Source organism: Convolutriloba macropyga, chromosome 1 (assembly GCF_964194025.1).
Source record: "Convolutriloba macropyga chromosome 1, txConMacr16.3, whole genome shotgun sequence".
Lineage (NCBI taxonomy): Eukaryota > Metazoa > Xenacoelomorpha > Acoela > Convolutidae > Convolutriloba > Convolutriloba macropyga.
Window position 1 is genome coordinate 5,131,827 of NC_134468.1, and position 13,136 is coordinate 5,144,962.

Consider the following 13,136-nt stretch of genomic DNA (forward strand, 5'->3'; position numbering starts at 1 on the left):
ACTCCTGGGTTATTAATCACGAAAAATGATGTGGCGACAATTCAAACAACTTTGCCTATTTCATTCAGACGTTTGCTGTGGTGAATAAAGAAAATTAGCCCAGAAGTTCACATTGTCTAATCAACTGTTATTCTATCAGAATATTAAAAAAACATGTGATAACCCTGAATAAACCTAGCGACCTGAGAAAGTACACACCCCATGCTACTAAAATAGACAAAAACTATAGTGAAATGAAATGAGGTCATATATAGCAAACTCTGTTGGTTTATGAAAAGTAGCGCCGAAAACATTACAGCATAATCACATAATCAAAATTCAGTATTTCGTCGCCCTTAAAATATTGATAACGGTTATCAAAAGCTTGTAACTAAAAACCGACAATAAAACAAGTTGTGTTATTATTGGTTTTGATTGGGCTCCTTCAGCTCATTAGCGTTGGTTTCTACAAATTTTACCTTATTTAACATAATTATAAGAAGTAGGATTGCAAACAAATTTGATGGCTTACAATTTAAAGATCACTGTCCTTGGTACCGCCTGCTTTAAACAGTCTCATAGTCTATCCAATCAAAAAAGACAAAAATCAAGAAAATTTACCCTTTGCTTTTTATCAACAGATAACTTCACTGATCAACATTTTTCTACACTGAAGCAACCCATGTCTTATTGATTTCGATTATGTGGTTTAAAAATCAATCAGTTAAAATTGTTTCCAATTCTCTGAGCTGAGCAACTATTTGTCAAACCATTCTAAATAAAAACAACAAAAAGAAAAAGCATGCAAGAGTCCAAATGATTTCAGTCAAGGGTAGAAAAAGCGAACGAGAGTAAAATCAAATAATGACCTTTTTGACCTTTTGAAAAATAGCACGGCGACTCCTGGGTTATTAATCACGAAAAATGATGTGGCGACAATTCAAACAACTTTGCCTATTTCATTCAGACGTTTGCTGTTGTGAATAAAGAAAATTAGCCCAGAAGTTCACATTGTCTAATCAACTGTTATTCTATCAGAATATTAAAAACATGTGATAACCCTGAAAGAAACATAGCGACCTGAGAAAGTACACACCCCATGCTACTAAAATAGACAAAAACTATAGTGACATGAAATGAGGGCATATATAGCAAACTCTGTTGGTTTATGAAAAGCAGCGCCGAAAACATTACAGCACAATCACATAATGAAAATTCAGTATTTCGTCGCCCTTAAAATTTTGATAACGGTTATCAAAAGGGTGTAACTAAAAACCGACAAAAAAACAAGTTGGGTTATTATCGGTTTTCATTGGGCTTCTTCAGCTCATTAGCGCTGGTTTCTATAAATTTTACCTTATTTAACATAATTATAAGAAGTAGGATTGCAAACAAATTTGATGGCCTACAATTTAAAGATCACTGTCTTTGGTACCGCCTGCTTTTAACAGTCTCATAGTCTATCTAATCAAAAAAGACAAAAATCATGAAGATTTACCCTTTGCTTTGTATCCACAGATAACTTCACTGATCGACATTTTTCTACGCTGAAGCAATCCATGTCTTATTGATTTCGATTACGTGGTTTAAAAATCAATCAGTTAAAAATGTCTCCAACTCTCTGAGCTGAGCAACTATTTGTCAAACCATTCTAGATAAAAACAACAAAAAGAAAAAGCATGCAAGAGTCCAAATGATTTCAGTCAAGGGTAGAAAAAGCGAACGAGAGTAAAATCAAATAAGGAACTTTTGACCTTTGAAATATAGCACGGCGACTCCTGGGTTATTAATCACAAAAAATGATGTGGCGACAATTCAAACAACTTCGCCTATTTCATTCAGACGTTTGCTGTTGTGAAAAAAGAAAATTAGCCCAAAAAATCATATTGTCAAATCAACTATTATTCTAGCTGAATATTAAAAAAGAAAACATGTGATAACCCAGAATAAACATAGCGACCTGAGAAAGCACACACCCCATGCTACTAAAATAGACAAAAACTATAGTGACATGAAACAAGGGCATATATAGCAAACTCTGTTGGTTTATGAAAAGTAGCGCCCAAAACATTACAGCACAATCACATAATGAAAATTCAGTATTTCTTCGCCCTTAAAATATTGATAACGGTTATCAAAAGCTTGTAACTAAAAACCGACAATAAAACAAGTTGAGTTATTATCGGTTTTGATTGGGCTTCTTCAGCTCATTAGCGTTGGTTTCTATAAATTTTACCTTATTTAACATAATTATAAGAAGTAGGATTGCAAACAAATTTGATGGCTTACAATTTAAAGATCACTGTCCTTGGTACCGCCTGCTTTTAACAGTCTCAAAGTCTATCTAATCAAAAAAGACAAAAATCATGAAGAAAATTTACCCTTTGCTTTGTATCCACAGATAACTTCACTTATCGACATTTTTCTACACTGAAGCAATCCATGTCTTATTGATTTCAATTACGTGGTTTAAAAATCAATCAGTTAAAATTGTCTCCAATTCTCTGAGCTGAGCAACTATTCGTCAAACCATTCTAGATAAAACAACAAAAAGAAAAAGCATACAAGAGTCCAAATGATTTCAGTCAAGGGTAGAAAAAGCGAACGAGAGTAAAATCAAATAATGACATTTTTGGCATTTTGAAAAATAGCACGGCGACTCCTGGGTTATTAATCACGAAAAATGATGTGGCGACAATTCAAACAACTTCGCCTATTTCATTCAGACGTTTGCTGTTGTGAAAAAAGAAAATTAGCCCAAAAGTTCACATTGTCTAATCAACTATTATTCTAGCAGAATATTAAAAAAACATGTGATAACCCAGAATAAACCTAGCGACCTGAGAAAGTACACACCCCATGCTACTAAAATAGACAAAAACTATAGTGACATGAAATGAGGGCATATATAGTAAACTCCGTTGGTTTATGAAAAGTAGCGCCGAAACATTACAGCACAATCACATGATGAAAATTCAGTATTTCGTCGCCCTTAAAATATTGATAACGGTTAATAAGCTTGTAACTAAAAACCGACAATAAAACAAGTTGTGTTATTATAGGTTTTGATTGGACTTCTTCAGCTCATTCGCGTTGGTTTCTGTAAATTTTACCTTATTTAACATAATTATAAGACGTAGGATTGCAAACAAATTTGATGGCTTACAATTTAAAGATCACTGTCCTTGGTACCGCCTGCTTTTAACAGTCTCATAGTCTATCCAATCAAAAAAGACAAAAATCAAGAAAATTTACCCTTTGCTTTTTATCCACAGATAACTTCACTGATCAACATTTTTCTACACTGAAGCAATCCATGTCTTATTGATTTCGATTATGTGGTTTAAAAATCAATCAGTTAAAATTGTCTGCAATTCTGAGCTGAGCAACTATTTGTCAAACCATTCTAGATAAAAACAACAAAAAGAAAAAGCATGCAAGAGTCCAAATGATTTCAGTCAAGGGTAGAAAAAGCGAACGAGAGTAAAATCAAATAATGACCTTTTTGACCTTTTGAAAAATAGCACGGCGACTCCTGGGTTATTAATCACGAAAAATGATGTGGCGACAATGCAAACAACTTCGCCTATTTCATTCGGACGTTTGCTGTTGTGAAAAAAGAAAATTAGCCCAAAATTTCACATTGTCTAATCAACTATCATTCTAGCAGAATATTAAAAAAACATGTGATAACCCAGAATAAACCTAGCGACCTGAGAAAGTACACACCCCATGCTACTAAAATAGACAAAAACTATAGTGACATGAAATGAGGGCATATATAGCAAACTCTGTTGGTTTATGAAAAAAAGCGCCGAAAACATTACAACACAATCACATAATGAAAATTCAGTATTTCGTCGCCCTTAAAATTTTGGTAACGGTTATCAAAAGGGTGTGCTAAAAAACTGAAAAAAACATAAGTTTTTTGTGTTGTCATCGGTTTTGATTCATTAGTTCAGTACTGTTTTTGTATATGAATTTCACCTTGTTTTGCATAATTTTTCATAAAAGTAGAATTTCTAAACAAATTTGATGGATTTCAATTGAAAGATCGCTTTGGTACTGTCTGCTTATCACAGAAAAATAACATGACGAGAAAACATCAGCAAATATGCGTAGAAAAAAGTTTAAAAAAATGAAAAAAAATAACGCTTTAATTAAAAAAAGATAAAAATCAAGAACATAGCTGGCAAATTGCTAGAAAATAGCCGCAGTAGCTTCGTAGATCTGCAGTCTCAAAAAAAACAGTAAAGCACGACCAAAAGAATTCGTCTTTTCATTGAAGGCTGATACGTTATAAATTGATTAAAAATCTGTATAAGTTTCTGCTGCCTCTATTAGCTGCTCTCTAATAAACTTCATTTAGAGTGACACACACCCATTTGACCTTATCTCTTTGAATTAAAGTAAATAAAAGTCAATTTCAAAGTCATTTTTGTGAGTGACGTAAGTCAAGTGTGATCAAAAATTTAATCACGCAAATGAACAAAAAACTCGCTCCACTAAAAACGAAAAATGACGTCACGCACGAAATTCTGTTGGAATTGCATGAACGAATGAACAAAAAGCAGATTTGAAGTGGTTGTGACGTCCTATGGTCGTAACAAACATCTTGACTACGAAAAAACCAAGAGAAGGCCAATAATAGCCTCAGCTATCGCTGCGCGGCTATTAAAGAAAATTTACCCTTTGCTTTGTATCCACGGATAACTTCACTGATTCATATTTTTGGACACTGAAGCAATCGCTGTCTTATTGTCTTAATTATTTCGATTATGTGGTTAAAAAATCAATTAGTCGCAAATTCGCTGAGCTGAGGAACTATTCGTCAAACTATTCTAGATAAAACAACAAAAAGAGAGCATGAAACAGTCGGAATGATTTCAGTCAGAGTACAAAGCGGAAAAGAGTGAATAAAATAATGGCCAACTTTTTGACCTATTGAAATCTAGCACGGCGACTCCTGGGTTATTAATTACAAAACATGTGGCCACAATTCTACATTTGTCGCTTATTTAATTACCTTAGACGTTTGTTCTTAAGAAAAAAGCAAATAGGCCCAAAAGTTTAGACATTGTAGAAGAAACGATTATTGTATCGTAATTATCACAAAAACATATGTGAGAACCGATTGAACCGAGCGACCCAACCCCTGCCGCTAAAATAGGCAAAACTATAGTGACATACAACGAGGGTACATATAGCAAACTCTGTTGGCTTTTGAAAAGTAGCGTCAATCCTATTACAACACAACTACATTTTGAAATCGTTCTATTAGAAAGAAATCTCATAGCATAAATTGATACATAAATTAAAACGCTCAAGAAATTAATTTGCAAACATAAGCGACTAACGTCGGGTGAATTGCTCTCATACAACTGCGAGCGATTGCCACGGTTTAGTGAGGCTAGCTTTAGTATAATTGAGGTGGCGAGAGGGGGGTGCACGGGGCTGATAGGGGAGGGGGTCTCTGGCTGCATGGGCTCCTCACGGGCTGAACGATGTGCAGGGGTGTGTATTAGGGCGAGGGGTTTGGTGAGAGAAGGGGTTGATGTGGGGGGAGGGGGAATGTGGGGGGATCAACATCTAAGAATCGCCCTTCTCACCATAAGTCTCCAAAACAGTTTCTGTGATTCGCATACGTGGAGACTAGTGAACTGAAGGGCTCTAAGAGCACTTAATGCCCTCTAGGAGCTACCTGGCTCTGAGCTACTAGCTTCTGAGGCAGAAAAGTCAAACGGGTCAGACGAAAAATCAGGACTAATATACTTGGTACAAACTTCGTTTGAGAGGAATTAAACACAGAACACATATGAGAAAAAAAACTAAGCTTTGGTAGAACTAACAGAAGCGCAAACATCTGAAAAAGAATCGAAGTTCTATGCACAATTTGGTAAAATCAATAGAACTCTTTAGGAGGACGATATACATTATCTAAGAGCACCTGAGATATATCACCTAATTTCTTTTAATAAAAAAAAAAGAAATCAGCCTGAAATTCAGGAAACCTCCTTTAGAAACAAGAGATATGTTAACTATTTCCATTTCTGGAAATAGAAAAACATAACAGCCGGGAAATCAGAAAATCTCTTAAAAACAGAGGATGTCAAGTATTTCTTTTTAGGAAAAAGATAACTAACAGCCGGGAATTCAGAAACTCGTTCGAAAATATCAGATAATTCAACTAATTCTTTCAAGAATGAACGCAGAAAAAATAACGGCCGGGAATTCAGAACATCTCTAAAAAGGCGGCAACGATTGTTTAAAAACCACTAAAGAAGAAACTAATTCACATCTGATAGCCGACTCAAAGAATCAAGGATGTTAGAGCCATTTAGTTCATTTACAGAAAATCAAACAGATGTACTATATTGAGAGCACCTGAAAAAAGTCAACAACTTCTTTAGGGCACACAGACAAAAAATTCAATAGCTGAGAATTCAGAACGTAGCTTTTTATTTAAAAAATTAATGACCAAATTTTTCGAGAAACAACGCAAACGTTGGACGTAAAAACCACAAAAAGAAGGGCCAATTGACATCAGAATTTATTCAAAATGTAATGAATGGGAACAACAGTTCCGGATAAAGTACACAAATATATAAAGTACATGAAAAAAATTTTGAATTACAGATTATCTTTAAATGGTTAGAAGCCTCGAGTTTATGTTTTCACGAAAAAAAAAACAAAAATCTTTATAACAAAGCAAACAATCCTCATTAACGATAGTAATTCAAATCATCAAAAAGAAACTATGAATAGGAGCAGAACTAAAAAAAATGTCTAATAATTACCTATAACAATCTCATTAAGTCATTCAATCAATTGGAATCAGGAACAATAAAAATGATTGGCTAAAACTTGATCAAAACTGTGAAGCAATCATATATTGAAAACAGATAAAATAAAAGCAGTAAAGCATCGTGTTTGCACAAAAAACTCAGCAATTCTGTTTTCTCTGCCTTTTACTTCATAACTAGGTGTTCGCGCTTATAAAGCTACTCGTTTTTCGTTGCTTGTTTAACTCCAGTATGACTAACTATTCCGAATTCGTCGTTCCTTGATAACAAAATTTTAACATAACCGACTAGACGTCGGAAGAATTGCTCTCCAACGGGAGCTAGTGGGAGCTCCAATCAATTGCAGCCTGATCCAGTCGGGGGGGGGAGCCTAAATGGGACTAAGAAGTTCAATAATGGGCTTCAAATAACCACATTAGAGGTTAACATATACCACTGTTAAGATTTAAAGTGAAAAATGGCACCAGTTCCGGCGCACTTTTCATTAGACTTTTAGTATTAAATTGCCGCCAATTGAGTTCAAATGCTTGAAATTCTGAATGAAAGCGAACTTTAGATCACGCAAAACGCAGAAATTCAAGGGCGTAAAAGTCACTCAAAATGTCAAAAAACGTTCAAGAAAAAATTTTGCATAAAAAACACACACGTTTACAATAAATGCTTCTCTTCTAGAGCAATTAACCAGTTAGGATTGGCAGTGCTTGCTTAGGAACTAAAAAATTTGGCACAAATTTAATGTTGTGAATGAGAGGCGATTGAGGAAGAATACCAAAAGAAGTGAAACCAATGACTTCAGCTGCTTGAAATTGTGATTGAAAGAGAATTTTAGATCACGCGAAACGCAAAAAAATCAAGGGCGTAAAAGACACTCGAAAAAACAAGAAACTGTCAAGCGAAAATTTTGCATTAAAAAGACACACGTTTACAATTATTGCTATGAACTTCGTTCACGCACAGTTAATCAAATAAAGGAATGAGAATAAATTTTGTTCACTCATACAAAGTTTAATTCATATGATATGCAAAAAGAGTAGCATAGTATTAGCCTACTGAGAACAAGAAGCTGTTGACAACATCCATGGGTCGTTCTTTTTAATGTTTGAAATCAAAATGAGCCAAAAACCACTTCAAACGTTGCGCAAACAAAAGTTGATCAAATTGAAAATAAAACTATTTAACATTTTTCAGGTTAAATTTGTTCCAGTTCGTAATGTATCGAGAAGACCTACGCAAAGCCTGACCAATACTTTTTGGTCGCGGCTTATACGACAGTGTCTGCAGAGAAGCTATCTCTAAAAAATACATTTTCTGAGTTTCTAAACGTCGGTGTGAAAAAAATAACTTTTGTCATTTTGCTCAAAATTAGCCATAAACAGATAGATCTAAAATATTTTTTTTGTTTTCCACCTTTTTGACAAAATGACAAAACGAAGTGATCAGTTGGTAAAAAAGATTGGTTAAGGACAAGCAAAAAATGGGCAAGGAAGTGATACCCTCGAAAAAACAGCAGTCTAGTCTGGAATGCATGCAAGAATTTGTCCGGGAGCCAAAAATTTACTGGCAATTTAAAAAAGGGGACTTAATATTAGCGTAAAGTCTTAAAATTTTATTCCTTAATGCCACTCATTCCTCCTTTGGCCAAAATTTGTTTAAACCGCAGAAATCATGTTGTACGTAGCTTTGAGACCAACACAGAGAAAGAAATGACGTGACAAATGCATTTACTGCGGGGAAGAAGTCATTGAAGAAACTTGGGAGTTTTCAAATTTTCCGTATGGTAAAATGCATAAAAAAGTGTCAGATGACTAAACAACAGGACAAGTCCTGAATTACAACATTAAAAATTAATGTGAAAAATTAAAAACAGATCATGCAGTTACTATGTAAGCAACATATGGAAAAATGCTAATCGAACAAAGAAAAACACTGAGTAAATATGGTGCATGCGAAGACAGCTCACTTTTGTTCAAGCCAAGTTTTGTTACTGTACTATAAAATTAGAGTGAAAAACAGCATGCCCCAAAACCCGTCTCTTTTTCGCGCCAGTTCCAGCTTTGGTTGATGAAAATCACAACTTCAATTTGACTTCAAAATTATCCCAAAACATGTAACTGCAGTTTTCGATAACACAGCTAAAAGGCTCTCTAGAATTGTCTCGTTGTGAAAATTTACTTACGGTCAGCCAACTGCTCACTAAACGAAATATACAATTTCTTTCTTTTACAAATGCTTTCTTATACTTAGGTACAACAAAGTCAAATAAAATGCGGAAAACAATATCTGATAAGATTTTCGTGAAATAAAGTCTTCACAATTTTCAACTCCAAAACAAATTTCCACAGCACACCGTGTGATACAGTTAATTTTTTTCCATGAATGATTGCGAACAATCATGAACCATTACAACATAATACAAACAATACATCTAGCACCAATCTTAAACATAGCTGGCAGATTGCCAGAAAATAGCCGCAATAGATTCGTAGATCGGCAGTCTAAAAAAATAGTAAGAAAGACAGACCAAAAAAAAATCATCTTTTCATTGAAGGCTGATCTATTATATTTTGATTAAAAATCTGTATAAGTTATTGCTGCCTCTATTAGCTGATCTCAAATAACCTTAATTTAGAGTGACACACATCCATTTGACCTTATCTCTTTGAATTAAAGTAAATAAAAGTCAATTTCAAAGTGAGGAAGTCATTTTTGAGAGTGAGGTAAGTCAAGTGTGACCAAAAATTTAATCACGCGCATGAACAAAAAAACTCGCTCCATTAAGAGCAAAAAATGACGTCACATGCAATTCAGTTGAAATTGCATGAACGAATGAACAAAAAGTGGCTGTGACGTCATATGGTCGTAACAAAAATCATGACGACGAAATAAAAAAACATAGCCGGACAAGTCCTGACGTACAATTCAAAGAATTTTCATTGACTAAATAGAAAAACAAGACCTAGAAAGGACTATGAGTGAATTGAGATAACAATTTTAAAAAAAAAATCAGATAAAAAAATTAGAAAAAAACAGAAAATCAATGTCAAAATGCAGCATGTGAACAAAAAAAACCACTAGTGAGAAATGAAAATTTAATTCAAACACAAAACTAGGCCTAGAATGAGCTGTGAATGGATTGGGAAAACTTTTTAGAAAAAAATCCGATCCAAAAAATCGAAAAAACAGTAAAAATCAGAGTGAAATTACCGCATGCGAACAAAAAACCACTACCAAGAAACCGAATTTTTGTTCAAACACCGTTTTCTCACTCTACTTTAAAATTAGAGCGAAAAAAGTTCACGCCGCAAAACCACTCGCTTTTTCGCTCCATTTCCTGTTTCGGCGTGACCAAAATCACTACTCCAATTTGACTTCAAAAATCATGAAAATGTGTGAACAGATCTTAAAAAAAAGACAGCGCCCCAATACAATTCAAATTCTTTGAATTGTAAAAAAAACCAAGAGAAGGCCAATAATAGCCCCAGCTATCGCTGTGCGGCTATTAAAAAAAATTCTCTATAAGTTGAAACGCTCCATCGATTGTTCTGAAGAGACCCTTCAACGCTTTTGTTCAATTAAAGGCCACTTAAACCCATCAAACACACACACACACACAATAAACAACAATTAAAAAGGCGAAAAGCAGGAGTCTCCTCTTAGTTTTATAACTCGATCGATTCAAGAAAATATTTCATCATAACTCCCGAGTGGTAAAAAAAATCCAGCAGCGCTTAACTAAACTTCAAATCAAATGAATTGCAAGAAAAACCAAAGGCTCTGCAATAGAAATTCGCTCAGCTCACAGATATAAAATAGATGGTTGAACCGCTTTGGACTTTTACTATAATTTTCGGCAATATAGTTGTCGTAATGGCTGCTTTCAAATGGCCAATGAATTTTCAATTAAGTGCAAATACAATTTGTAAGTGAAAAGAGCTGAAATGGACAGCAGAATTTCTGGATTTTCATTTAATTGAAAATTCATCGGCAATTTTGGAGCAGCGGTAACCAAAACAAGTTGTTTTTAGAAAAGTTAAAAGGTGTTAGAAATCTGAAAATGACCTATAGCGCGTTGAAACTATTTCCCTACACAAAAGTAACAACTTTCTCAGATTACGAAAACGTATTTGCCCAAGTCCTCTGGGATTTCAAAATCGTGAGTATTAAATCCAGAGGCCGGCAGCTAACATTTAAAGCCATACCACTCCAACTCTTCCTTTGAGCTTCTATTCTCTATTTCGACACAAAAATATTTCAACAATTTCTCATTACTGTAAGAGAGCAATTATTCTCATTACTTCGTTTGAGAGCAATTAAACAACATTACGCTTTGGTTTCCACAAAAATGACAGTTTTGAATATTGCACATAATCTAACACAGCTTAAAACACTCACGTGTACATTTTAAAATGCCGAAAGTCTGCAGTGCCAGAAGTCAAAATGCCAGAAGACGCTACTTAGCCAGAAGTTGAATTCCGTTGACTTTTGCCATTTCAAAACATGCGCGTTTCGTGTTTTAAGCATGGTTAAGTGACTCTGCAGGAGTCACTTCGAAATTCTGACTTAAAATCTTGAACCGCTTCGCGGTTCTCGATAAACGGCAGAAGTTCTCAGGGACTTCAAGCAGAGTCACTTAACCATTACTTCATCATCAACCATCTGTTTAATTCATTCGTGGCTCACTACTCCACAGATATGATAGTCCCAAATGGAAGACAACACACCTGCTGTTTGCGGCAACAGTGCTCTTATCCCGTTGTTGCATTGGTCGAAACAATTTCGTGAGATAAGCCTCTCGTGCCCGCACTATCCTGCTTTTCTTCATTCCGACACCAGATAGACTATTGACACCACATGCTAGCTCTAGATTAGTCATTTGGTGTATTATTTGGGTAGACTGTGCTCCAGTAGCTCTGATGACAGCCATTGCTGATTTGATTCGCGGAGTTGCCAATGCAAAGATAGTTCCGTGACAATGACAAAACCTGCTTACTGCAACGCGAGCTTGTATCCGAACTGCTAGCCACGCATTGTATGAAGTACAACTAAGAGCATTCATTTTCTACTTAAAACAAAAAACTACTAGATTTTACAGAAATTGAAATTCTAAGCAAGAATTTTCAAAACTATCCCAATGCTTCACAATAAAAGCACAATCGTACAAATCACTCATCTCACACGTTTCCATCGGCAGAGGCTAGTACCCCAATGTTCAAAACACGCGGTTCAATACGTGTTGCCCGAAAGTGGATAAGTTTATCGTCGCCAAAAATCTTGAACTCAGACCAAGTAAATAACTTAACTAAACAATTGATTGCGTTTCAAACTTTTAAACATGAACGACTTACGTCGAAACACTTGGTGTCAAAATACAGGAGTGGTGGGAGCTCGATCCTTTTGTAGCATGACTCATTAAGGGGGATTTAACGTTAATTAATTGCCTCAATTTTCAATTTTTTTTCAAGCCATTAAACAAAAATTAAACTTAAGAGCCAGATTGATAGCTCAAGCAGATAGCTGTTATCGTGGACAAAAGTTCTCTATCGAAAGGTCTGTCACATTAACTAACAGAGTCATTATCCGTGGTCACCATCCGACAAAAATTAACAATGCTCCTAGCTAGGGCCCCTTTGACTTTCCTATATTGATTACTGTTGTCCCATTCAACAGGTGGCACACTGCAGGGTTATGAGCGGTTTCAGCCGGACACGTCATAAATTAATTTTTTGCAATAATTGTAATCGGCCAAGTTTAAAAGGACAAAAGAAAGGGAGTGACAGCGAGTTCTGAAAATCTATAGATTGGAAATTACTTAATATCTTCATACTCTTCTATTTTACTTGCGTTATTATAAATGACATTTATTTTAACAATACTATAGTGAGAAGCCAAGAGAAATTGAAGTTTGAACTTGTTATCGAGATATCAGCACTCGTTATGTTTTAAATAAGTATTACAACATAAATGATGCATTATGACGCGAAGCGAGATCAAGATAAAACTTTTTCAATATTCTGAGGTACTTAAAATCATTTTGTGGTTTTAAAGGGAAAATTATTCAATATTTATATGCAAAAGTTACTAACCTCGCCAGACGACGTATTTCAGAGCTCGTATTTCAGAACAATCTAATCGGTTGGAGATGTTTACTTTTCAAAACATGAACATAATTTCAAACCTGAGCCAACACGAGGTCGCGAAGCAAAGACTAGGGCAGCTGAGGGAAATTAATTATCAAAGGTTTTTATCGTGCTCTTACTTTTCATATATTTCGGGATAAGGACTGTTAATTAACTTGTTAAGAATTCTCATAGTAGGCCGGTCAGCGATAACTGAAACACGAGTGCGAGAAAACTA

The 13,136-nt window shown here is 35.0% G+C and overlaps 1 protein-coding gene across 1 annotated transcript in view; it reads right to left on the reverse strand.

The window, feature by feature from the left end:
• Positions 1 to 11,908, reverse strand: part of LOC142358717 (tRNA modification GTPase MnmE-like) — a 33,335-nt gene extending 21,427 nt beyond the window's left edge. Inside the window, 1 exon segment of the mRNA XM_075410254.1 lies at positions 11,504 to 11,908. Coding sequence (XP_075266369.1) covers positions 11,504 to 11,838 — 335 coding nt within the window. The 5' untranslated portion in view covers positions 11,839 to 11,908.
• Between the last annotated feature and the right edge of the window lie 1,228 nt (positions 11,909 to 13,136).